At 36.9% G+C, this 26,622-nt stretch overlaps 1 protein-coding gene across 11 annotated transcripts in view; it reads left to right on the plus strand.

Annotated features, from left to right (window-relative positions):
• The window catches only part of LOC110112183 (E3 ubiquitin-protein ligase UPL3-like), a 34,682-nt gene that overhangs the window by 4,144 nt on the left and 3,916 nt on the right, over positions 1–26,622 (plus strand). For 6 of the 11 annotated variants that reach the window (XR_002304996.2, XR_002304997.2, XR_002304998.2 and 3 more), the window contains exons 6-12: positions 1,867–2,112; positions 2,232–2,353; positions 2,433–3,849; positions 8,998–9,093; positions 9,325–10,884; positions 10,981–11,211; positions 11,292–11,396. Coding sequence is in view for 7 of the 11 variants with exons in the window: in XM_020844310.2 (XP_020699969.1) it covers positions 1,867–2,112; positions 2,232–2,353; positions 2,433–3,849; positions 8,998–9,093; positions 9,325–10,884; positions 10,981–11,211; positions 11,292–11,396 (3,777 nt within the window). In the remaining 4 variants the exon portion in view is untranslated. Of the gene's footprint in view, positions 1–1,866; positions 2,113–2,231; positions 2,354–2,432; positions 3,850–8,997; positions 9,094–9,324; positions 10,885–10,980; positions 11,212–11,291; positions 11,397–22,271; positions 22,973–23,220; positions 23,333–26,622 lie in introns of those variants that run through there. The other 5 variants (XR_003699986.1, XM_028692877.1, XM_028692876.1 and 2 more) reach the window with 5 other exon arrangements.

The raw sequence follows: 26,622 nt of genomic DNA on the forward strand, positions 1-26,622 counted from the left end.
TATTTGAACATATACATATCATTCCTATTTAAACAAAATAATATTTTAAAATTTCAAATTTCCTTAGGTAAAAATTATGCAAAAATTTTATTCATCTTCACATACAAAATCCTAACAATGCTTCTTGAAAACTTTTTATAGGGTTTCTTCATAAAATATCAAAATCAAAATTTCGTTCTAAAATTCAAAAGAAAAGAAAACTCTTACATTGCTTGTCTTTGAATTGATACAGTCGAGATAAGTCATTGTTTGCTCGGTTTGGCAATTAATCTCTTCTTTGCACTCCCTTTATTTGTATCTTGTTCTTTCACACTCTCCCTCTTGTTCTCTCTCAATCTCAATCTCTTCTTCTTTGTCCCTCACTATCTTGCTCTTTCTTCCTCTCTGCCCCTCACTCTCTCGCTTCTCTGTTTAATTGTGAAATTGCTAGAAGGTTGGTTTGTCAGAACCAGCTAGCACAACTTTATCTTCTTTTTTAAATTTTTAACTAGATTCTTACATTATTTCACATTGTGGTTTGGGCTTGGCTACAAAGGCTACATTGTATAGAGAGAATGGTGCCCCATTAATTATTGTGTTGTTATATCAAGGAAAGCTATAGAGAGGTTAGTCATTTTAATATTTCATGAGTTGTCCAATCATTCAACCTTTCCCTCTGATTTTTCCTAAATTGATAGTTGTTGCTGTTAGAGGCCACTTGAATTGTTTTCAAGCGAGTTGAGGAAAACTCGAAATCGACAAAAAAATGAATGAGTTTGGAGCGGAGCTCAAAATCATTTGAGTGATTTTTTAGGGAGTTTCAAGTTTTTATTACTAGCCCTACCATTACCTATTCCATAACACCATGAATCCTCATATAATCCAACATTCTAAAATTTATATTTCCATTTAAGTCAACCCTAATAAATATCTTTTCTTCGGGGTATGCATTATACTAAATTACTAATTCTTTAATCACTTTGTAAAATTGATTTTTTATGACTATCTTCTAATCCAACTTAAGGGTCATATCCTTATTAATAATTAAATTCATAGAAATCACTCTATCACTAACCCTATTCATCTCAAATGAAATATTTTTTAAGTCTTTATCTACTGTCATCCCAACCTGATTTTTATTATTAACAATTCCAAGTTCCAACATACAATAACTTATAATCTTTCTAAATGTTTTTGTTAGATGTTTTTCCATTTAGCTTCTTGCAAACACGCAATATTTATTCTTCTTGTAATCCTTTTGCCCACCATTTCTTGTCTTTCGATTCAAAGACCCTAAATTCCATGGAGCAAATTTAATTTTAGTTTTAGACCTGAACAAACTTGTTCATTTTTCACCGTAGTTGGTTTAATCTTGGCATGTCACTTTGAGAGCGATGTCCTTGCCAACTCTTTGCTACTCACCACATTTGGGTTAGTAAAATTTCAAAATTGAATTCATTTCATGAATTTTAGCATATAAGTTATATGATAAGATGTCAAACCAACATCAACACTCAACCTTTCTCATTCATACTTGGGACCAATAATTATAGTTTTATCTTATTAAAATCTGTTCGCTAAAAAATAATATTATAGCATAATTGTAAATATAAATATATGCTAGGCGCAAGCTTCATATTTGGATTTTGTTTTTATGAAGCATGAGAACTTAGCATACATTGACTTGTGCATTCAAAATTTGTATGACAAGCTTGAGCTAGAAGTTGAGTTTAACTCGAACTTCGTCATACATTGTGCATTTGAGCTTAACTGGTCTCCCAAATTACTATCTCAAAGGGATGCTTAGTGCCATTTTTTTTTCATCTTTCACATCTCAGCCCTTTGTTGTAATTTTTGTTATTTGTTTATTTGTGTCATGCATCTTAGATTTACGAGATAGTTAATCTTGCGGATGAGCTTCTTCCGCCCCTGCCACAAGGAACTGTTTCCCTCCCGATTTATTCAAATGTTTTTGCAAAAGGGTCTGCTGGAAAGAAAATCTCTGGCAGCTCTTCAGGGAAGCAGGAGACTAATGGAACAAGTAATGAAATATCTTCTCATGAAAAATTATTGCGAGATCAATCTGAACTGTTGCAGCAGTTTGGAATGGACCTGCTTCCTGTTTTGACCCAGGTTTGTGCTTTGATAGGCATGATTTTTTTCTACATCTTTATCTATTTTTTGGTCAGTGAGGTTGATTTTGTCTATCCTTAAGCTTTGTTCGGTCCTTCTGTGTTGTCTTTGTTGACTAGATATATGGATCCAGTGTAAATGGTCCAATTCGGCATAGATGTCTTTCAGTCATTGGGAAACTTATGTACTTCAGCTCTGCTGAGATGATTCCTTCTTTACTTAGTGCGACAAACATATCAAGGTATTTTGACTATTTTTGAATATTTTTTTACTTTTATATAACTTTCTTCCTATCCATAAACTATCTGTTCATCTTGCAGCTTCTTAGCAGGAGTTTTAGCTTGGAAAGATCCACAAGTGCTGATCCCTGCTCTTCAGATTGCAGAGATTCTTATGGACAAACTTCCTGATATTTTTGCTGAAAAATTTGTGAGGGAAGGGGTTGTCCATGCTATTGATGCTCTCATAGTTTCAGATTCTTCAACTAGTGTTCCTTCTCAATCATCGCTTCTTGAGAAGAAGGATGCGGAGTCCATCTCATCTCGCTCTCGGCGACACCGGCGCCGTAATGGTGGACTTAATACAGATGGTGGTTTGTTTGATGAGGCAAAAGTTCTGGCAGATGGAGCTACTGGTTCACCACCATCATCACAGGCTCCTGCTGCGAATAATAGCATTCGGGCAACTGTGAGTAACCTTGCCAAAGCTTTCAAAGACAAACACTTTCCTGCTGTTCCTGGGTCTACTGAAGTTGGTGTCACCGAGGATCTTCTTCTTTTGAGAAGTCTTTGTTCAAAATTGAATGCAAGTGCTGTTGATGTGAAAACTAGAGCAAAGGGAAAATCGAAGGCCTGTGGAGCTAGTTTGTTTGATAGCTCAACAAATATGGAGGGGGATCTGGACGGTGTTATTTCTGAGATGCTAACTGAGCTTTGTAAAGGAAATGGTGTATCAACTTTTGAGTTCATTGGTAGTGGTGTTGTTATAGCTTTGCTGAATTATTTTTCATGTGGAACATTTGGAAAAGATAGACTTTCAGAGGCCAACCTATCCACGCTTAGACAGCAAGTTCTTTTAAGGTACAAGTCTTTCCTAAAACTTGCTCTTCCTGTTGGTGTCAAGGAAGGGAATGAAGTTCCTATGAGTATATTGGTTCAAAAGCTTCAAAATGCTTTATCTGCTTTGGAGCGTTTTCCTGTTGTACTTAGCCATCCGTCTAGATCATCTGGTGGTGGAAGTGCTCGCCTCTCTTCTGGTCTTAGTGCATTGTCACAACCCTTCAAGTTGCGCTTATACAGAGCACAAGGTGAAAAGTCTCTGCGTGATTATTCTTCCAATGTTGTACTCATAGATCCTCTGGCAACTCTAGCAGCTGTTGAAGAGTTTCTTTGGCCAAGAGTCCAAAGGAGCGACTCTGCACAAAAGATTTCATCATCAGCTGGAAATCCTGATGCCGCCACAGCTACCGGAGGCAGTGCTGCATCACCAGGCACATCAACTCCTGCTTCTAGTCATCGGCCTACAACAAGATCTAGGTCATCACTAACTATAGGAGGTTCAGTGGGAAAGGAATCTTGTGATAGAAATGCAAGCTTTTCAAAAGGGAAGGGTAAAGCTGTTCTGAAATCTACACCTGATGAGAAGAAAGGAGCCCAAGGGAGAAATACAGCCCGCAGAACATCAGCTTCAGAAAAAGACAGAGAAATGAAACCCTCACATGGCGACTCTAACTCAGAGGTTCACTTCATGAAACCTGAACTGTAATTCTTGTTCCATCTATGCTGTTTAAAACTTCTACATTTAGTAGAAGGCATTTTGACTTGGGATAGGGTGTAGTGAAGTGAAACAGGTTCGTTTAGCTGATAATTTAGATCACTTTACGTTTTTCCTCTTTTTTTAATAATCTTATTGCTCCGAGATCTCACCTTTACATTAACTCTTTTTTGCATTAATAATATGAAAACTTGTTTTTGCAATCTCGACCGGTCTCATAATTATCATTTATATACGCTATTATTACAGGATGTGGCAAAACTGAGAATTATTATTAATTGAAAATAATTATATTAGCAGGACTTTGAGAGCCACATCTATTGAAGATAAGATATTAACTCCACATTTTCTTAATATTCTAACTTTTCTTTATCCATCCTGTAATAATTCCTTTGGTGCCGCCTCCTGCCATGAATCAAGGTCTCATGGCTGCGTTGGTATTCAAGAAAACTTCTCCTAGTTGCCCATTTTTTAATTCAAACAATACCTTCTGTATTGAAATCATCGTTGGTGTGATTGCTCAAAAAAGTAGTCTTAAATGTCCAAAACTGAAATCCACAATCTTAAATCATGACCATCCCCTAATCATAGGACATAAGATGTATAGTAATTCCAAACCCTTATTCTATGTTTAATGGATTATACAAGCATAATTGCCCATTGGTCAACATTACAAGTAACTACTTTGGGACCATTTACTATCCATCATCAAAATAATTTAGGATATAAAATTTATTAATGCTCCTCCTGATATAGAACTATGAATGCTTTAAATGATGGATATAAGAATTTGCGCACTTTCAAATAAGAGCAATAATAATTAAACGTTAGCCACTTAACGAAAATAGAAAAACAAGAAAGGGGTGCCTTAGTTTAGGCCAAGACACACAATAATAGTTAGGATCACAAAACAATTATAAATTCAACATAAGCAAATATAGAGGATTTCCAATAACATCCCTAGATTAACAACGAGATTAGATGCATAGAAGTCCAACACTCATTCCCTACGTTTACTAAGCTTTGGCAGAGAGCTTTGTACGATTTCTTATGCTTGATACACAACCACAATCGAAGGAGAATAGGAAGGAAATTGAAGAGGGGGAAAGAGTTTACCCTTGTCTTGGCGTGGTGGTGATTTGCCACTGAACGGTGGAAAGCTGTTCTTCGATGGCGTCCGAAAGAGTGAATATGATACGCTCCAAGTATTCCTCGACGGAATTATCTACCTCCGGATTGATGTCGAAGAAATGTGATCGGAGGATGTCGACGAAGCCTTGTTCGTTGTAGATGAAGCCGGAGTCAAGTTCAGGATTGGCCATACATAGGATACTTGGCATTGAAGTATTGAAGATGCCCTTTGCTGTCCTTGATGATTCTTATTGAGAGAAAGAAGTTTCTCTAAGGATTCCAATTAGAAGAAGGGATGGAAGGGTGGTCGGCCAAGGTAGGAGGCTTGGGAGAGTTTAGGTTCATATTTCGGTGGAGTTAGGGTTAGGGAAAGGCCGGCTAGGTTAGAGAGGGAGGTGGGGAAATATGGTTCAGATTTTAAAGGGTGGAGGATGGAGGAAAATTAGGTAATGGTTTCCCTAATTAATCCTCTAAATTTGGAAGGATTTAATGGAGGATTGGAAAGAAAGGAATGGGGGGGGGGGGGGAAGGAGGGGGGGGGGGGGTAAGAGAGAGAGGAAAGGGTTTGAATTCTTTCCCATGGGAGATGCTTTATTTTGGAAAGCAATTAAATGGTGGGGATAAGGAGGGGGGCCAGCGGCATGAAGAGGGGGATGGGGTTTATGGAAGGGGATTTATTACTTTCTTAATTGGGAATCCCAAATTAAGGAGGGGGATTTAATTCCAATCCAAGTCAAAGTTGTTTTGGATTTGATATAGGAAACTTTCCTAAAAAAGAGTTCTATTTTAGGAAATAATTCAAAATTTAAATTGATTGAAGATTTGAATTTTAAGACTTTCCAAATGGGTTCGGAGGAAAAAGGAAAGTAGTAATGAGGGGGTTTTGAATGTGGGCGGTAAGGAGGGAAGGCCTATGGCCGGCGGCTAGGCTAGTTTAGGGTTTGTAGATGTGGTGGTGTGGAGGTGGGGATAGCCGAGTAAGAGAGGTGGTGGGGTGTAGTGGTTGGCTGAGAGCTAGGGATGTGGGCTTAGGGTTGGCCTACAGTGAGGATGCTTAGAGGTGGTTGGCGGCTTTGGGAGCAAGGCCTTGGCCGTATAGTGGAAGGGAAGAAGAAGAAAAGATAGGGAAGAAAATAGTCACGAATCCGGACGCTTACGAGGTTGGTGGGTGATCCGTTTCCCTCTCCTAGGTATTTCTCTCCAAAGCTCTAAAACTCACAAAAACACAAAGTTGTAGAAATTTTCATTATCATTCTTTATTAATTTGAAAAGAAAGATAAGGGGCTTATGAATAGCGTCATACCATGAAAGGGAACTAAAAAATAATATGGCCCTTAGGGCTTATATATGACAGACCCTTAAGTAAGGGTAAAATGGAAAATGCAAATAACAAAAATACATAATGCAAACAAATAAAACAAATACATATGATGAATTAAAAATAGATCGGCGCGATCGTGATCGTAAATCGTCGGCCACGTCTCTAATATACTTTCCATGAACTGATGTCCCCATCACTTCCTCTCACAGTGAATTCTAAGATATAGGTTTGGGAAGGAAAATTGGCAACATGAATGAAAATGTTAGTCTCTGCCTCCTAAATTATGAAGGGAATTCTAGAAGGCAAGAAATAAATGCTCAATATATATCTTCTTCTAACAAAAGCAGATTTATAATGAGGCACTTTAGCCTTGTTCATTCAATTTTCATGCAATAATATGCCTTTATCTTAACAGAAGGCCCCAAACCGTGAACAGCAAGCAGCCCAGAGCGAAGAAGGAACCCAAGTTGATTAGACCATCCCCCCCCCCCCCCCCAAACCTTTTTTATCCCCCCCCCCCTCAAAACCCTTATTAAAATTAGGATTTCTCCACTCCAGTTAATCTTGTTCTTTTCCACGATTGAGGTTCTTGAATGTTCACTTCACCACCAACCCTCTTCCTTAGCTGGTTCAGCCTTCATCCCTAGTTTTGGGCAGCAGCATGATCATACGAAAACTGTGGCAAATCATCCAACCACCAGCATCCAAGAAGCAATAACTGTGGTCTCTGTGGCCTTGTGTGTCCAAGACTGCAACAAAAACTATTCTGGAAGACAATAACAGCAGCTGATTTCTGAGAAAACAACCAGCAGCAGCAGGAGTAAGATATTAGACCTGCACAGTTTGGTTCCTACAGCATTTGGACAAAACAAAAAGGAAGAGATGGAGAGGGCAATGAAAATTATAGAAGAAAACTGTTTGGGATTGTATTTAGAATGTTCTTTTACAAACTGATATCCTCGTGTATTTATAGAATTCATACCCAAGGCCACACCAAGGCTATATAATATGAAATCAATAAACTTAATATCCAATCCACAACTGCCAAAACTTGAAATCTTTTGATTAGTTACAAAAAAAAAGAAAAAAGAAAAAAAAAAGATAAAAACATACTAACATTAACCTTAACCGGGTGCGAGGACGGAAACCTTCTAGGAGAGAATCTTGTTGTTTAGGTGTGATATTTTTACTTTTTATTTTCTTCCTTTCATTTTCTTTATTATTTTTCCTAGTTTTTCTCACGGCTGTTGTGCACCACAGTGTTAGACCGGTCCACTGGACTGGTTCAGGCGGGGCCGGTTCACGGGCAAAACCGCAAAACAGCGGAGAAAGAACTCCGCCTGTGCGGGATGCCGTGCGAGCTGCGATTTCACGGGACCATTTTAGGAAGGATTTTTGAGGAAGATTAGGAGGGAATTTGAATGTAGGGATTGTTTAGGGATCTCCTTTTGATTTGTATGCATTAAATAGTTGTTTTTCCTAGGGTTTGGCATCTTGAATTTGGCTGAAATTTGAGATCTTGTAGATTTAGGTTTCTTTGGGCTCTAGAGGCGTCTAGAGATTTGGGAGAGATCGATCCTCCTCTCGAATTGAGGATCAATTGTATCTTTACTGTTTTATTCATTGTTTATTGGAATACAAGTCTTTTTCTTGGTTTTCTCTCAGAATAGTGCTGTTTTTCTGCTGTCAACAGCAGATTTCTGCTGTTTTTCTGTTCTGGACAGCAACTTTGTCGCTGTTGGATCTCCGATTTGGGTTAGGATTGCTTGCGAACTCAAGTATTACCTTAGGGTTACTTGCGAACTCAAGTATTTCCTATCACACAGCCTATAATCCAATTTTTTTGTACCTAGTGGTAAGGCTTGCCATAATTTATAATTTGGAATTTATCCACCAACTTCAGGTGGCTTTTTGCTATTTATGTGCAAGAGCGTGTTCTTAACATTCACAGTTCTCTGGACAAAGTTTGCAAGCTCGGCCCAGTCATTCAGGACACAGCTTGCGGGCTTCTGACAGTTTTAAGTGATTGCTATTCACCCTAACCACACGAAGTAGATAGCACTTGGGTCTTGTTGCTTTACTTCACTAAAACTGACATTATAGTTTTGATTTATACCAATAGTATGCTATGGAAGCTGCTGTTGTACTACATCAGCAACACTTCCCTGACTTCACTACCGTGGACAACACACTTGTTTAGAAGCTTGTTCATGTCTTGTAGAGTAGCGGCATCTTTATTTCATAGAAAATTGCAGTGCAACAACAATGCAGCAACACCAAATGAAAACTTCATAGATTAGATCGTGTACTCCTTTCTGCAATTGATAAAGACTTCATTAAGTATTCTTTTGCTGGTTCTTTTACATCCTAGCCTAAAATTTTGTTGGAGAGCCTTGAGTGGTATAAGTTCTAGATACTTTACAATCATGAACCGTTAACTAGTAGGACTGCAGGTTTCCAGAATTCATTTTATTCTCTCTGATGAATGTACCTGGTATTATAGTAAAATACTCTACTTGTTCTGGCCCTTTGTTGTACTTACCGCTCTTCCTGTCTCGAGGCAAAATAAGTAGGATGGAAGACCTTGCTCTCTTCCAGTCTCTATGCTATTTCCATGTCATATTTTAGTTACCATTCATAATGATAGTGGTTAAATGCAGGATGACAACTTGGACGTGTCTCTTGTTGAGATTGACGACGCTCTAATGATTGAAGAAGATGATGTCTCAGATGATGAAGATGATTATCATGACGAGGTAACTTGTATTTATATTTCTTTGTATACAGTGATGTTTAAGGATACTATGCGTGTTTTGTTAATGATTTAAAATTATCAGTTGATAGGTAGTATGATTGTTTTTTATGCTCTTTAGAATTTTTGAAGTGGTTATTACGTTTAGAAGTTTAGCATCATGGAGGTTGCTTGCATATTTTTCTTGCAAGTTTTTTTTTTCTTTATTAGAGTCTTATAATCTTTTTCTTTTCAGGTTTTAAGGGAGGAATCTCTTCCGGTTTGTGCACCTGATAAAGTGCATGATGTGAAATTAGGAGATCCTGCTGACGACTCTGCACTCCCTTCTTCAACAAGTAGTGGACACACACGGCCTTCTGCTTCTTCAAATAAGACCGTACAAGCTAGAGGCTCAGAATCTACTGAATTAAGAAGTGGAAGTGCATTTAGTTCAAGGGGTGCAATGTCATTTGCTGCTGCTGCTATGGCTGGGCTTGCATCGGTAAGTGGTAGAGGAATCAGAGGTGGTAGGGGGCGTCGTGGACTTCCAAATGGAAATGAGAACAACGGTAAGTTGGTATTCTCTGTAGGTGGTAAGCAGCTTAACAAAAATATGACCATATATCAGGCCATCCAACGCCAACTTGTGCTAGATGAGGATGATGGTGATAGGTTAAATGGTTCTGAGCTTATGCCCACTGATGGAAGCAGATTCTGGAGTGATATTTTTACTATAACCTACCAAACTGCAGATAATCAGGCTGATGGGTCAGCTCTAGGGTCCTCTTCCTCAGCCAAGTCTTTGAAATCTAGTCCTGCCTCAAGTTCTGGTTCAGATTCCCGGCGTCAACAACTGTCTCTTCCTGATAGTATCTTGCAAGGGGAACTTCCTTGTGACATTGAGAAATCAAACCCCACATACCACATTTTGGCATTACTGCGTGTACTGGATGGTTTGAATCAGCTAGCTTCTCGTCTAAGGGCTCAAGCTGTGGTTGATGATTATTCTAATGGGAAGGTTACTAATTTGGATGGACTTTATGTAGCTGGTGTCAAAGTTCCACCAGAAGAGTTCATCAATAGCAAACTAACCCCAAAGCTTGTGCGACAGATCCAAGATGCTCTTGCATTATGTAGTGGTAGTCTTCCTTCGTGGTGTTATCAGTTGACCAAAGCATGCCCTTTTCTTTTTCCCTTTGAGACAAGGAGACATTTCTTTTATACTACTGCCTTTGGACTATCTCGTGCTTTGCATCATCTTCAGCAGCAACAAAATGCTGAAAATACTAGTGCCATGAGTGAAAGAGAGGTTCGTGTTGGAAGATTGCAACGGCAAAAGGTTCGTGTTTCAAGAAACCGCATATTAGAGTCTGCTGCAAAAGTTATGGAGATGTATTCTGGCCAGAAGGCTGTCCTTGAAGTAGAATATTTTGGTGAGGTTGGCACAGGTTTGGGCCCCACATTAGAGTTCTATACTCTTTTAAGTCATGACCTTCAGAAGGTTGGACTTGGATTATGGAGATCCAACACATCCTCAGAAATGCAAAATGATGGTGAGGAAGTGAGCATTGATGATTCCTCTGATGGAAAAAAAATGGCTGCCGAGTTTTCTGCTCAAAGTGATTTTGTTATAGCTCCTCTTGGATTGTTTCCCCGTCCATGGCCTCTAAATGCTGATGCTTCTGAGGGTAGCCAGTTTTCAAAAGTTGTCGAGCATTTTCGCTTAGCTGGTCGAGTGATGGCGAAAGCTCTGCAAGATGGTCGACTTTTGGACCTTTCCCTTTCGACGGCATTTTATAAGCTTGTACTCGGTCAAGTATGCTTGTGAAATTGGATAGACATTACTTTTTCTTGTTCTTGTTATTCTTGTTGGATATATTGTTGGGATTTATATTTTTTTCCCCCATTGCAGGACCTTGATTTATATGATATTGTTTCATTTGATAGTGAGTTTGGGAAGATCTTGCAAGAACTGCAAATCCTTGTTAGTAAAAAAAGGCTTATAAAAAGTGTTAGTGAAGGTAATCAAAGAGGGGCCAGTGATCTACATTTTCGTGGCACTCCAATTGAAGACCTTTGTCTAGATTTTACCCTTCCTGGGTATCCAGATTACATTCTTAAAGAAGGAAAAGAAAGCATGGTGGTACTTGTTTATATTTCAGCAATCATTTCTTCTGCATTGATATAATGTTTGTATTATTTAAAGTACAATTGTTTGTGTAGGTTAATATTGATAACTTGGAAGAGTACATTAGTTTGATACTTGATGCTACAGTCAAAACTGGGATTATGCGGCAGATGGAGGCATTTAGAGCAGGATTCAACCAGGTAATTGCCCCCCTCCAAGGATTTTCTCCTCACAGCTTCTTGATTTCAGTGTGGAGTTTTATGTGGGCATTCAGAAGTAGATTTTACTTTGTGGATGTTCTGTATTTGTGTGTCTTAACATGCTTTGTCTTCTTGATTTTACGGCAGAATTTTCTTTTGGTATTCAGGAGTAGCTTTGACTTTGTGGACATTATGTATTTGTATGTGTTAGCATCCTTGAGCGGACCAATAGAGATGTCCTTATATGCTATGTCAGTTGTGTTTTACATTTCGTCACTGCTTCTGGCTTGTAGTAGTGTTGTTATCACTGTTCTGATCAAACTTGACCTTTTTTCTAGAAAACATATATGTGTGTTGAAGCAAAGATTTAGCATTATTAATAGCATATTTTTGTTGACCACTGACAAGTCCAAGATCGACCCCACCTTATGCCGCAGAGGTTCTCTTAAATATCTCCGCTCATGAAAATAAAACTCTCAGACGAACCTCTATCCCTCTCATTAAAACACACGCAGAGACAATAAAGGAATATTTGTCTCTCTTGTTTTCCCTCAATCACATGCAAAAATGCCGCTCTCTCCCTCTCATCTCCCTCGGCCATCGTCCCAACATTCGATCCAACCACCCTATTCGCACGCAGGGACTTCCAGCACACCAATCCAATGCAACCTGCCTCCGACTTGCATCATGCATGTCTGCTCCAGCTCCCACGCAAGCCCAACGTGCACGTCCAACTCACTCATCCCGTGTTTGTACACCCTCCTTTCCTGCACGCACAACACTGGCCCAGTCCGGCCCCGCAGTCTTCGCTCGAGTGCCCACCTCCAGCCTTTCTCCGACCCATGTGCAATTTGTGCCTGAGCATGCATCCGACTCATCTATTCGGTCTGCCATCTTGCTTTCTCACTCGCTCTCCAATGCACAAGCACTTATCCCGTCTCTGTTCACCAATTGCTCTATCCAACTTCCTTTTAAGTCCAACCCTTCTACTTGCACTCGGTCTTATCTTCTGTTCTCTGTTATCGTAGGTATATAGATTTGGGCAAGTATGTAAAAAATGATAAATAAATAAAATAAAATAAAGCAACATGTACCTATCAATTTGAAGAGTTGCGCCGTTGTATTTTTAATCCGGGTAGAATGTTTGATTTGAAGCCCTCGTGCCTGCGTATCTTTGATCCGAGCGAGAAGAACAATGGCAAGTGCAGTTCAAACCTCCCTTCACAAGGAGGGGATGCTGGGAGGTTTCCAAATTTCCAAGAAAATGTTAAATAAATGAATAAATAAAAGCATGTACTGTTAACTTGAAGAACTATGTTGTATCTTTGATTCGAGTAGGAATATTTGATTTAAATCCCTCATGTTATTGTATCTTTGATCCGGGTGGGAAGAACTATTGCAAATGCTATCCCAACTTCCCTCCGTGGGGAGAGAATGTCGGGAGATTATCGAAAATGAACGACGGACGGCATTCACATAATTAAATTAAAATGAATTTTTGAACAAAAAAAATGAACGAAATAATTTATTAATTCCTATCTTGGGTCAAAATGCTCGTCCTTTGCAGATACCCATAACAATATGATACTAATATCATGATTCTCAATCATCATTCAATTAATTAATGGTAATCTTGAATCCATATGTCACGACCCGGCCCGGCTAGCCCGAATTAACGGGCCGAAACAGACAGTCATACATATAACAATCAAATCATAACAGTCTCATTTCATAAAAGATATAAACCTAAACATCATCCATACAATGTAAGAAAGAGCCACTAAACATCCAAACTGAATGTTTTCCAACAAATTCATCAAAACATACATCCACTTAAAATATAAATATAATACACCAACTGAATTCACAATACATCCAGTGACTCAACTCATAACAGAAAAAAAAATAAAGACCTGAAATCCTGAGGTACTCTATGACGGTAGGTAAATTATCGTCTTGCCATCACTTCTTATTAGTTTTTCCTAAAAAATATTTCCAAAAGTAGGGTGAGCGAACGCTCAGCAGGTAATAAACATTTATCTTAAATTCATGAAATAATTTTAAACATGTCATTAAGCATGAATTAAATCAATAAAATATTATTCTAAACATTTGATAGACATAAGCTATAAAACACTTTCATAAACAGTTTTCTTGAAACCTTTCCCAACTTTTTTCCTTTCCTTTTTCATAAACTTTCATAAATTTTTTCTTTCTTTAAAATGCATAAAATACATAAACATAATATATAATAAGCACCCATCCTGGAAGTACTAGAATTTTGTACTAATCAGGTACACAGTAAAGTTTTTGGCCATTCCTTTACCATTTGGCTCCGTAGAACCCTTTTACCATTGGCTCCGAAGAACCCCTTTACCATTTGGTACTTCGGATCATCATGTACATGCAAATTGTTATATATATATATATATATATACATCATAGAGACTAATTTATTCAGAAAATCATATGTTTTTCAAAAGTCTTTATGTATAATTCGATATCAGTTTTGCCTTGAATTTGGTTTTACAGGATTTACATTCCTAAAAAAAATATAAATACAATGACATGAAAAACATAAATGAAAAAAAAATAAAGCAATTAGAGAAATCATAAACATTAACATGTGAAAATTTCCTCAAAAACCATAAATTTAAATTCATGAACCTAATTTAAATGCCAATACTTACCTCGCAAGTATCACAAAGCAATCTCTACGACGTACGACGTCATTTAGACAGGTCTCGTTCCCTTAATGTTCAAAACTTAAGATTATACATAAGAAAATGTCATCAATAATTACATCTTAAATTATCGAAACTTTTCATAAAATTATTAATTTTCAATAAAATGATATTAAATTTTTTTATTAGCCACACTAATATTTTATAATAATTAATATTAATTTTCGGATTTATTAAATACCCAAATTTTTTGAAACCTAAATTCCATTTTTCACATCCTAAAAGCATGCCAAAGTTTCCTCTAAACCTAATTTAATAATTACCTTAATCATTTTCGGAATTATTAAATTTAAAAATTATGAAAAATATATTTTTTGTTAAAAACCTAAATTTCTACCCTTAAAACATTCCTAACATCATATAAAATAAAAATCATAAAGAAGTTTGCTTGAAATTTACAAATTAGGAAAAACCCTAATTTTCCAAATAAAAAAAATTCATAAAACTTAAATTAATTTCCATAATTATCTTCCTAACACCATTAGGAAACATTTTTGTGAATAAATTTTGAAAGAAAAATAACTTTGAAGAAAATCCTAATTTTTCTCTTCCAAAAAAAATCTTTGAGATAAGATGGAGAATGCTTAAATTAAACATATCTTCTTCTTCCCTTTAGTCTCCTCTACGATTTCTCCAAATCCCTTCGCCGGAAACCGCCGCTGGAGATGTCGTCCGATCCTTGCCCCTGTGTCTCCCCCTCCTTGTTCGTCCGCTTGGGATGGTTCGGCAGAACAAACACACGAAAGGAATGAAGAGGTTTCGGCCTCTTCATTATTTAGGGAGTTAGGAATTGCCAAAGTATCATATTGCCCTCACCTAAATTATCTCGACTTTAATAATTATTAAGGGTAGTTTAGATATTATGAATCTTTCATGATTTTTAATTTCAAATTTAAGAAAAATTAAATATAGGCTCTTTAGATCGATTTGCTCAGAATTTTGCATAGAATTTTATAGAATTAGTTTCGTCGAAATACGACGACTTTGAATTTTCACTTAAATTTCATCACGATGCATCAAAATGCGTGAAATGCCTACGATTGTCAATTTCAGGTTTTACACCCTATTTTTTTTATAGAAGAATAAGGTGTGATAATTTAACTAAAGGACATTAAAAATATAATCTCTCCTCCATTTTGAGAACATTCTATTAGAATGCACTCAACAACCTTTCCGACCATCTGATCTTAACTAAACAGACCTGATTCTATGAAATAACTTTGATTTTCCTAACCATGTATTTCAATGACATAATATATGCAGAATTAACTGAGTGCTCAAACTAAAGGCTCATTATAAGTCAAATAGTAGAAATGATCCAATCTTCCCTTATTTAAATCACCTGCCAAACAATTCTCCTTTTCATTTCCTCCTTGTTGTTCTATGAACAATCATCACAATCAAACTGCACAAATAGTTTGATATTGCCAATCTCAAAAAGAGAAAAGATCCAGCCACGCTTCTCATTTTCTCAGGGAATTGCTTATAGTAGAATTCAACTTGACCGATTGCATTAGAAGCTTCTAAAAATGCAAAAATCTTGAGTTAGGGGATCAGCCAAAAGCTTGACATCGATGAAATGTCTTTGTTGCTCGAACAGGTGAATTCATGAACTGCAATGTTCCTCCTTTTCTCCTCAGTTGAAACCAATAAGGCGATGGTAGAGATGAAAATTCTAATTTCAATTCTATGAGAACTTTCACCGCTCAATATATTCCACTTGTGCTCTGATCTTTTTATAAAGCTCCTAAATGCGAGATCTGAGAATGTTTCGTGGATTTGTTAAAAGTTCAAATCACCCCGATGATGACCGTGTTGAAAGCTAATCTTAATTGGAGGGGATCATGCTTTTTAAATGCCTCCAAAATTCTAATAAATACAAATATTTGAAATAATTTTAACGTAATCCCGATGATGACCATGTTAAAAGTGAATCTTAACCAGATGGGTCAATCCTCAAAGCCTATTAAAAATTTAAAATTCAAAATCTAATCAAATTCTAAACATTTAAATGGAAATCTTATCACCAAAATTTTTAAAACTAAAATTCATTCACACTTCACAACAGTTTGACGTGGATGATAAATTGAAGAATTACTTCAGCTCATAAAGTGCAGTTATCTTGTGAAATGAATTACCATAGTTCATTCTCAGTTGATTCATCGCTAGCAGGGACGTGACACGTGCTCTCTTACCAGATGATTTTGCTGTAAATTGACACCATTATATTACAGTTATAGCCAAAACTCATTCCATAATGGCTAAAAACCCATTGAGTAATGAATTATAGGGTGCATTCTGTAAGATATGAAGCCCTCTGTTAGCTAAAGTTGATTTAAATTCACCGCCTTAGATAAACATTCACCTCAGGTCTACAAGGTATTTTTGGACGAAATAACCCATGGTTGTTGACAAGGTTCCTTCTATCAGGTTTTGTCGACCTACCTCATCTGATTAACTAGACCAAGAATCATAACAACCTTGGATGATTGAACCATGGGATTTTGATCGTGCTTGTCATCATTCCCCCATCAACCGTTTTAAGTATACGGTAATAAATTTTAAATCATGAACTCCAAAATTCGATCTCTAAAATTTATGCTATTATATGCATCAATTATTGTGACATGTATTTATTTGGAGGGGTAATTAATCATAGTGGTTTGCGCCTATGGGAAACAAGAACTTAGATCCTAAAGTCCTCGCAAAATGAGGGTAAAATCTTTGGGTTGTGTATTATCTTAAAATCCAATATGCCTTCTAAAATTTTATCTATAAACTAAACTTGTTAAAACTCTCTCTATCCACAAAAGAAGGCCCGAGGAGGCCGGGCGTGAATTTTTGGAGCCAACAACTGTAAATGCAAATTGGAAGCAGAGAACTAAGGAACTTAATATCTACTTATTGCATTATCAGTTGCAGGACCAAGCTTTATATATAAATACGGTGAGTTTGAAGGTGCATAAGTTGAATTATTCAATAATGGTGAGGGTTGCTTGAGCAGAGAACTAATGGTTTAGATTATAGGCCCTGAAAGAGATGGTCTACTGCAGGCCATCACAAGTAGAGATGTAAGCCTGTTTATAATCAATTGAGATAACTTATCATCTTAGCTCTTATCATCTCTTCTCAAGTTGACAATATTTTCTTGAATTGTTAACTTGGTGCGAAGTTGAGCTAACTGAGTAGAATCAAGAGATTTGGTAAAAATATCAGTTGGTTGATCTTGTGTAGTAATATGACGAACCGTAATGTGCTAGGGTTTAATATATTCTCGAATAAAATGAAATTCAATTTTAATATACTTAGTGCGAGCATGAAAGGCCGGATTATTTGTCACGGTAAATGCATAAATGTGATCACAAAACAGCTTGGTAGGTTGAGACAATGGAATTCTAAAGCTAAGAAGCAATCGTCATATAATATCACCAACTGCTGTATCAAGTCAACAGTATTAAGCCTCTGTAGATGAACGAACAACAATGGTTTGTTTTTTAACACACGAAGAGATCAAAGTTGTGCCAGGGTATGCACAATAACCAGTAATGGAGCAATGGTCCATTTTGTCGGAAGCCCAATCATAGTTCGAATAAGCGTGCAACTCAAGCTTTGAGGAAGAGGTAGGCAAACCGAAATATATTGCACCATGGAGATAGCGAAGTATGCGTTTGAGTAGTTGAAAATGTATAAGAAATGGTTTGTGCATATGTTGGCATAAGTATCTTACAACAAATAGAATATCTGGTCTAGTGATCCTTTTAGTATTGTAAGGAACGAAGAAGTTGCCTATACAATTCAGGGTGAGAGTAAATTTCAGAATCTGCAGCGAGAAGGGGAAGTTTGGAAGGCAACGACATAAGAACAAGCTTGCAATCTATCAAACCAGCTTTATTAAGTAATTCTTCAGTATAACGATCTTGGTTGAGATGAAGTCTGGCTACAGTAGAAGTGACTTAAAAACCAAAAGAATAAGTGACATGTCCAAGATTTCTCATATGGAAGTGAGTGCAAATCCGAAAGTAGATCATCAATAACATGAGTATCATTGACGGCGAGCAAGATATCATCAACATACACAAGTATGTATAGACTAACTAACCTTTGGTTATAACATAGAAAAGAAGGATCAATAGAACTTTCTTTAAACTCATAGCTGACAATGTGTGAGGAGAAGGTTGCAAACCATTGTCAAGGTGTTTGTAGTCCATAAATGACTTTCTTGAGTATGCAAATATGAGTAGGAAATTGCAAGTCTTTTAAACCAGGAGGCTGCTTCATGCAAACTATTTCTTCAAGCTTGTCATGAAGAAATGAATCAAAAACATCAAAGTGAATGATATGCCATTTCTATTTAATCTCCACAATAAAAAGATGCAAATTTGTAGGAGATTTGGCAACTGAACTAAATGTATCTTGGTAGGCTAGGACAAACTCTTGTTTAAAACCTTGTGTAACCAAATGAGCTTTGTAGCGAGCAATAGACCCATCTGAATTATACTTAGTTTTGAATAGCCATTTACAATCTAAAACATTTTGGTTAGGAGATGGAGGAATTGAGATCCAAGTGCCTTATTTTTTGGAAGCACTCATAACTGTTCGCCAAACAGGAAACTTGGCAGCTTGAGAGTAGCAGGATGGGGTTGTTGGTATGATGTTATGCTGTAAATTGAAGATAGGTTTCGGCTTCAGGTGCCCATTATGCATCTAATTGTGCATGAGGTATCACAAAGGAGATGGTGGGGTAGGGGATATGTGAGTGGCAGGCGGAGAGGAAGTTGTTGAAGTATGCAAATGTGAGGATATTGTGGCTTGCGAAGAATTAGATGGAGTTGTTGGTTCAGCAATTATAGATGTAAAAGTTGTTGGAGAAAGATAAGAGGTAGGAACAAGTGCTGATGTGGAATAGTGAGAGTATTTGGTGGTTAAGTGAGTTCAGTAGGAGTGGATTTATAGGGAAAGATGGATTCATGATATTGAACATGTTTGGAAATGCATATGCTACCGGTAGTTAAATTTAAAGAATTTATCACTTTTTTTCTTGAGTTGCGGAACCAAGAAAAATGCATGGAGCAAATTTGTTGATGAGGTTGGTGGGAAACCACGGATAGCACAAACAACTGAATGTCCTAAGATGCTTGTAAGATGGAGGATGTTGATATAAACACTCATATGGAGATATTGTCTGAAATTTGTAAGGCTATTGATTAATGAGGTAAGCAATTGTAAGAAATGTGTCCACCGAAAATTTAGTTATAAATTAGCATGAAATAACAAGGCAAGAACAATTTTGAGGTGGTGGTGATGTTTTTATTCAACCACATCATTTTGTTTAGGTGTATAAGGGCAGCTAATTTGGTGGGTAATGCCAGACTACTGTAAATGTTGTCAAAAATATTGTTTATATATTCACCACCACGCTTAGAGCGGAGAATTTTAATTGGTTTTTGAAACTATTTTTCAACTAGTAGTTTGAATTGCAAAAAATTTGAGCATGTTTCAGATTTTTAGTGTAGTCGGTAAGCCCAGTAATATCGAGAGTAATCGTCAACAAACAAAAGATAATATTTATAATATTGCATTGATAAAATAAGGGAAGGTCCACATATGTCATTATGAATAAGTTCTAAACATTGAGTAGTTTTTGGATAAGATAAAGAAAGTGATAAACGACTTCTTTTTGCCCGAGCATAGGAAAAATAGTGAGAATCGGTAGTTGATGACATGCTTGTCGAAGAAAGACTACGAGTATATGTTAAGTAGGCGAAGACAAATGTCCCAATCGTTGATGCTAAAAATTGGAGGAGGTAGAAGTGAGGGGAGCATTGTAGTTGAAGCGGATGAGGGTTTTGGGCAAGAGAGTGATGAAAGACTAATATGGTATAGACTATAGACCTTGAAGACTAGGAACTTGGAGAAGTATCTTGTTGGTCAGGGAGTCCTTACTGGTAAAGCCATGGGAATAAAAAGAACACCAAAGATTATCAGAGGTTAATTTATTAATGGAGAGAATATTGTGAGAGATTGGAAACATGAAGACCATTAGGGAGTAAAATCTTACAAGATGGGCTTGGGAATAATTCTTTGAGTAGATTGAGTAATGGGAAGTAAGTTGATTGTTGTCGACTTGGATTTGAGATGAACTAGAGGATGGTTGAGTGGAGTGAAGTTGACATTGGTTGGAGGTAAGATGAGCTGAAGCACCGAATCCAAGAACCACTTAGCATTGGATGAAGTTGATGCAAGATAAGGTTACGATGAAGACTGAAATAAGTGTCAATCCAATGCCAACAATTAATTGTAGAATGTCCAGATTTGTCGCAAATTTGGCATTCAATATATGGATGGGGCCTCTAACCACCACATGAAGGTGCATATTGTGTGCGACAACCCCTTGATACAGCTTGTGAGTTGCGATAGCGAGCAGGTTAAGAAAATGAGCTACATCCACGAGAGATACTATGGGTTGCAGTGAGTGCAATTGACATATTAGCAGCAACAGGGGATGGAACTTCACTTGCATTTTCAACTGAGAGGTTCAGCTTTTAACTACAAAGTAAGGCATAAAAGTTGTCTAAGCTGATTGGATGTTGATGTTTTAAAGGATTGATATGTAGATGACAGACCATTTAATGTGTATAGACTTATATCCTCTTAATCAATAGATAAGCCCGCAATGACAATGGCATCAACTTTCTATTTGATTTCTAAAAGATAGTGCACCATGGATTGGTCCTTTAATTGAAGTTTATGCAGTTCATTTTTCAATTAAAGGATAAGAGCTCGATTCGTCGATTGTAGTCGGCGTTCAATTGTGAGCCATATTTCATGGCAAAAGTCCAAGTTAAGAACATATGGAAGTAACAAAGGAGATATGGTAGAGTAGAGCAGCAACCAAATTTTGATCAATGAGTATCCAAATTTGCAATTGTGGATTAATAACAACAGAACCATCAGCGAATTCCAATTGTTTGGGTGGTTTGGCAGTAGATCCTGTAAGATAACCATCAAAACTATTTGCACAAAATAGTTTAAGGATTTGTGACTTCCAAATCTGGTGATTATTGGTGTTGAGCTGAACAATAATCACTTTTTTTGACATTGACCGTGAAGAATTTGAGTTGATAGATACTATTGCACTCATGTTGAGTGGAGGGACTATAGGAGGCAAAGTGGTAGAATCGGAGACATCCATATTGAAACAATTGCAAGAAAAAAAAAAGAACTAGTATGGCAATGACCGAAGACACTCTAATACCAGGTTAATGCAAACGATTCAACATTATTCTTCTAAGAGTAACAACATACCGTAAAAGCAAACTAGAAGCAGAGAACTAAGGAACTTTATCTCTGTTCATTACATTATCAGCTATAGGACTAAAGCTTTATATATAAGTATATTGAGTATAAAGGTACACATAATTAGTTATTCAACAATAGTGAGGATTGCTTGAGCAAAGAACTAACGGTTCAGATTATAGGCTCTGAAAAAGGTGGTCTGCTCCAGGTCAGCACAAGTGGAGCTTTAGGCCGGTTTATCATCAATTGATATAACTTATCACCTTTGCTCTTATCAGTGCGTATGGGTTCTGTAACCATAGTTAATTGTTGGTATGAAAATGCTGTAGGGTTGGAGGGGAGGCCATGGACGAGGAGCTAGTTTCTGAACTTGTATTTTTTGAGAATAGCTCTATTAGTATAATGTTAGCAGTATGATGTGAAGTTAATACCATTGTGACGGGTCATGTTCACCAGAGAAATGATCAGAGCTGCAGAGAAGTGATGGTGAATGTTAGATTCTCTTATTAATATTTTTATTACCCTTGTCAACAGTGTGCACATATATTGCACTTTTTGATCCAATGCTAGCCCTCACGTTATGATGCAAGCAAAGATAAGTGGCTACAATAAATATTAAAAGATCTAAAATTTCTATTGGAATGCTAATGAGTTGTTAATAAAACAATGTGCCTTAAATGATTTTTCTTGTTGTAGATAACTTTTTTCTATTTTCGACCCTCCTCTTGCTACGCACAAATCTCTAACTTTGATTTCATTCTTGAGAGAAACAAAGTGCTGTTTTCAGCTTTAGTTTGCTGTAGACAACCAGAATCTTTGTTTCTACTTGTTGTAGGTCTCAACCAACACCAGCGCCAACCTTTGGAGCTGCAAAAGCAAGGAGCAAGGGTGCAAGACATAGTTATGGCTTTCAGGAGGCAGCAACAGGGGCTGTTGGGTGCAAACACGAGACCAATGGCTGTTTGGTCCCAACGAGGGTGGGGGGAGAGGGAAGAGGGAAAGTATTGAATGTTTTTTATTGCAAAATCAATCCTTCGAATAGATAATTACAAAATGAATAAAATTTAAAATCAATCTTATTCTTCCTAAACTAACTCCATAAAATAACAAAACCTTAACTTCAAATTCAAAATAAAGTTATGCAAAAAATTTAAAAATGATCTTATTTGGGGTTGGCCGACCTTAATGATATCTGAACTGGCCTACCACGTTAGCTTTTACAATTTTCTCGATCCTTATCAATGAACTAGCATCATTCGCCTCGTCCGCGTCGTTCGCACCTGGGCCGGGCCCGCGTGGACCATCTAGACCGGTCTAATAGGGTTCTCCTAATTGAACACCTAATTATCTCCATATAATGGATCAATTCCAGCTGTCAGCCTTTATTTTCAACTCCATTGATGATTCAGAATAACCCATACTAGCTTGGCTTCAGCTTTTTGGATTCTCCTTGAGTTTATTGTTGCCCAAATGTAGCCATGCAGGATCACTCTCCTTGAAGTTGGCTCTAACATGAAAGTTTTTTAGATTTTTTTTTTTTTTGGGTGGGGGGTGGGGGGGGGGGGTTTTGGAAATAATAACGATCCATAAATAACAAATCAAAGGGGCTTGAATTAATTTTTCTTGATGTAGATAACTTCTTTTAATTTTTCACTCCCTCTCTCTATGCATAGCTATCTCCACTTTTGATATTGATTTCTTGTCCTTTTGACAACATTAATGTTGTTTTTTCGCTCTAGTTTTCTATAGAAAACAACTAGAATATTTGTTTCTCCCTGTTGTAGGTTTCAACCAATATTTGGATGGTCTTTGGAAAGACAACATTGAAGAACAAAGGCAATTAGTGGTGCTATAGGAGGCAGTATCAGGGACAACTTGTTGCTGATATGTGTGGAGGTAGAGTCAAAGTTGACGACTATTTGGCTAGGGGGTATGGAAGGGGAAGAGCAACATATGGAATATTTGAGATACTTGGATACATTTCATTGTAGGATTCGAGAATTTAAATGGATAAACCTAGATTTTGATTTCAAATACAACTTATCGACAGAAAATTTAAAATAATATTGATGAGAATCCCTAGAAAGGCAAGCCACCTTAATTCCTGTTCTCCTCTCTATTGTCATAAAGAGGTCCAAATTATTTGCTTCTTGATTTTGATAATCATGCATTCAGTTGACGATTCATCATTCTTTTGTAGACTTCTGGTGACTTGATATTCGATCTTTATGGTCGATTTGGAAATTGCTACCATTGACATTCTTCATGGGTCATACTTCCAAAATTTCATTGTTCCTGACCCCTCTGTTCCAAGTTCTTGAGCAAAGACCATCCATCAATAGTCTAACTAATAATTCATTTAATCTAATCCCCAGATTACTTTTCCAAGATACCTTCTCACTGACCAGCTAATGTATCAAAACCTCTCGTCAAAAGTGGGCTCTTGGTTTCTGTGTTGACTTTGTCTCCATTACTAGATGCTAACAAAGAAACCCTAGAGGGGTTGAAAGAAAAAATAGCATTAGACACCTTTGTTATTCTATTATCTTTGGGTTATGTTCTCTGCTCAAGAACTTGAAAGATATTAAAGGTTAGGCTTGGGTTGTTTTTTTCCCCTTAAGATTCTCTAAACTACAATTATGGCATAAAACCATCATTTTTGTCTTTCTATCCTTATGGTTTGCATTAGTGAATTGATTCAATGCGGTTTAAAATCACATGCCAATAATTCAAACAAAAGGGAAGTAGATAGAAAAAAGCTGCACCTTATTCATAATTGTTTTCATACTGATGCAAGCAAACTAGATAGAAAAGCCAGATAAGGAGAACGATGGGCAAAACTATAACCAAACTCGATTTAAATAGTAGCAATCATCTATAACATCAAAACCGACGGATAAAACGAGAAGAGAGATCAAAAGAAACAAAAGAAATACAAAAAGACGCTATCCTCATAACAACCGACAGAACGGTTTCCTCACATGCATCGAAATATAGGTTAAGCAAAGTATGTGCTTAGGGCTAGCAAACCGATGGTCCACCATAACAAGATAGTCCAAACATCCAACCAAACTCCTCCAGCAAATGCTCCCAAATCAGCCAACAAAGACCTCCAAAGCTCGAGAAGAATAATACAAATGGAGTGGAACTTGCGTAGAGAAGAAAGTGGTAAGAAGCCCAGACGAAATAGAGGAGAAGAAGAAGTGGACAAAGCTCTCAAGCTTTTCCAAGAAGAAGAAAACCCTCAGGTTTTTAAAGAGACTAAGCTCAACCAAATTCAACAACCTTTCCCCTCAAAAATCATCTTCTATTTATAGGCAAGAGAGGGGAACCAAGTAGCCATAACACATCCAACTAAACCAATTAGATTTAGGGAAATGAAAGGCCAACAGCCACATAACCTCAGTCCCCAAACGGCACAGCAAAACAGAGAAGAAAGCCCACGGGAACCAAGCAGAAAAGCCACGGAACCGAGCAGCCAGCCGCAGAACCAAGCAGCCAGCTGCAGAACCGAGCAGCAGCTACAGGAACCAAAGAGGCAAAAGCACGGGAAAACCACCCAGCACAGGAAACCAACAGTCAGCCACGGGAACCCAAGGGACAAGGCACAGGAAAACCACCAGCACAAGAAAACAAATAGACAAAGGAGAGGAGAAGAGGCAAGTCCACTCCAAAATGAATCCAAGACTTAAGATCATACCTTTTTAGATTAATGAGCTATGAAGTGCAATAAATCTCCCATTTAATGAACTAAACCTCAGCTCAACATTAGTGAGCTAGCATCTTAGGAAAATAAAGCTCAACTCCAATAAACCACCACCTCCCATCATCATCTTCAGCTCAAATCGAGAACCATAAGCCAACCCAAGAACCAACAACAGTCCAAAGGACCAATCAAGCTAGCAAATCAAAGGTCTACCAAAGCCCAAGCACAACCTACCATGATCATTGGATGCCTTCCATCATTGGATAGCTAAAAAAATGTAAAAATTAAATAAAATACTAATGTTCAATATTTGGAAATGAAAATACATAAATTATGATTGCATCACATACCCTATTAATAAATTGTATTCATTGCCTTTTAAAAAATTTTAAATTATAGTGGATTGTCTGGCTGTCTGACTCTGTCAAGTTGCATTAGCATATTGTTCTTATAGGAATTCTGATTAATGCATTCTGTCTTTTTTATCAACTCTATTTTATATGACTGTTTGTTATTTAATGAACCCTGAAAGACTAAATTTTTAAATTTAAGTGTTTGATTTTGGTGTGAAGTTTCATTTTATGCACTATTATAATACTGGTGTTTGCAATGCATATAAATAAATGAACAATTTATGGTTAATCGTTGCATTGTGAAGTGTGCAACAAATTTCCTATCTTATGCATGTAATTTGATCGCCTTCTATGTCTTCAAAATTATGTAGAATGCATTTGTAGATCGGTTCTTTCATGTAAAACAAAACATAATCAATGAATTGATCTCTGCCACTGCATAATATGTTTTTGTATTTGATGTTAATTCTAACTATTATAGATCTTTTCACAAAACTTATAGCCTCATTACTTTTGGTTCTGTTTTTTTTTTTTTGGGGTTTTTTTTTTCAAGGATTTAAACTATAGACCTCAACTTTAAAGTTTGAAGACGATACCTCTCATCCAAATAATTTGTAGTTTTGGCTTCCTCTTTCCTTTCACATTTTCTTTTAAAAATTTTGTTCGCCTCACCTTCAGCTCTATTATACATTGCCGAGTAGATGAATTTATTCTTAATAACATTATCTTAATTATGTTTTATGGCCGCATTCTTTCTACTTGCATTCATTTGAGGTATATGCTTCTTAGTTCTTTCGTCAATCCTTCATAACATTCTCTTTTGGGTTTCCATCATTTAGCACTTTTATATATCATAAGCACTACTTTCTAACGGTTGGTTAAGTTTTTTTCTATTATTTTTTTTCCATATGAGCTAAACTTCTTTTTCTTTTAGTTAAAAAAATGTTTTTTTGAAGAAGTTGATTCTCTTTTAAATATACTTTTACAAGGGGGTGATCAAGGGGCATTCACATTCCATAGCCATAGGTGAAATGATCAAATTTATGAATGATGAATCATTGCAAAAGCATTTGCTGAGATTATTTCTATTAATCAAGAACAAAAGTTGGGTTCCAAGACGATCTGAT

Source organism: Dendrobium catenatum, unplaced genomic scaffold, assembly GCF_001605985.2.
Source record: "Dendrobium catenatum unplaced genomic scaffold, ASM160598v2 fragScaff_scaffold_178, whole genome shotgun sequence".
Classification (NCBI taxonomy): Eukaryota; Viridiplantae; Streptophyta; class Magnoliopsida; order Asparagales; family Orchidaceae; genus Dendrobium; species Dendrobium catenatum.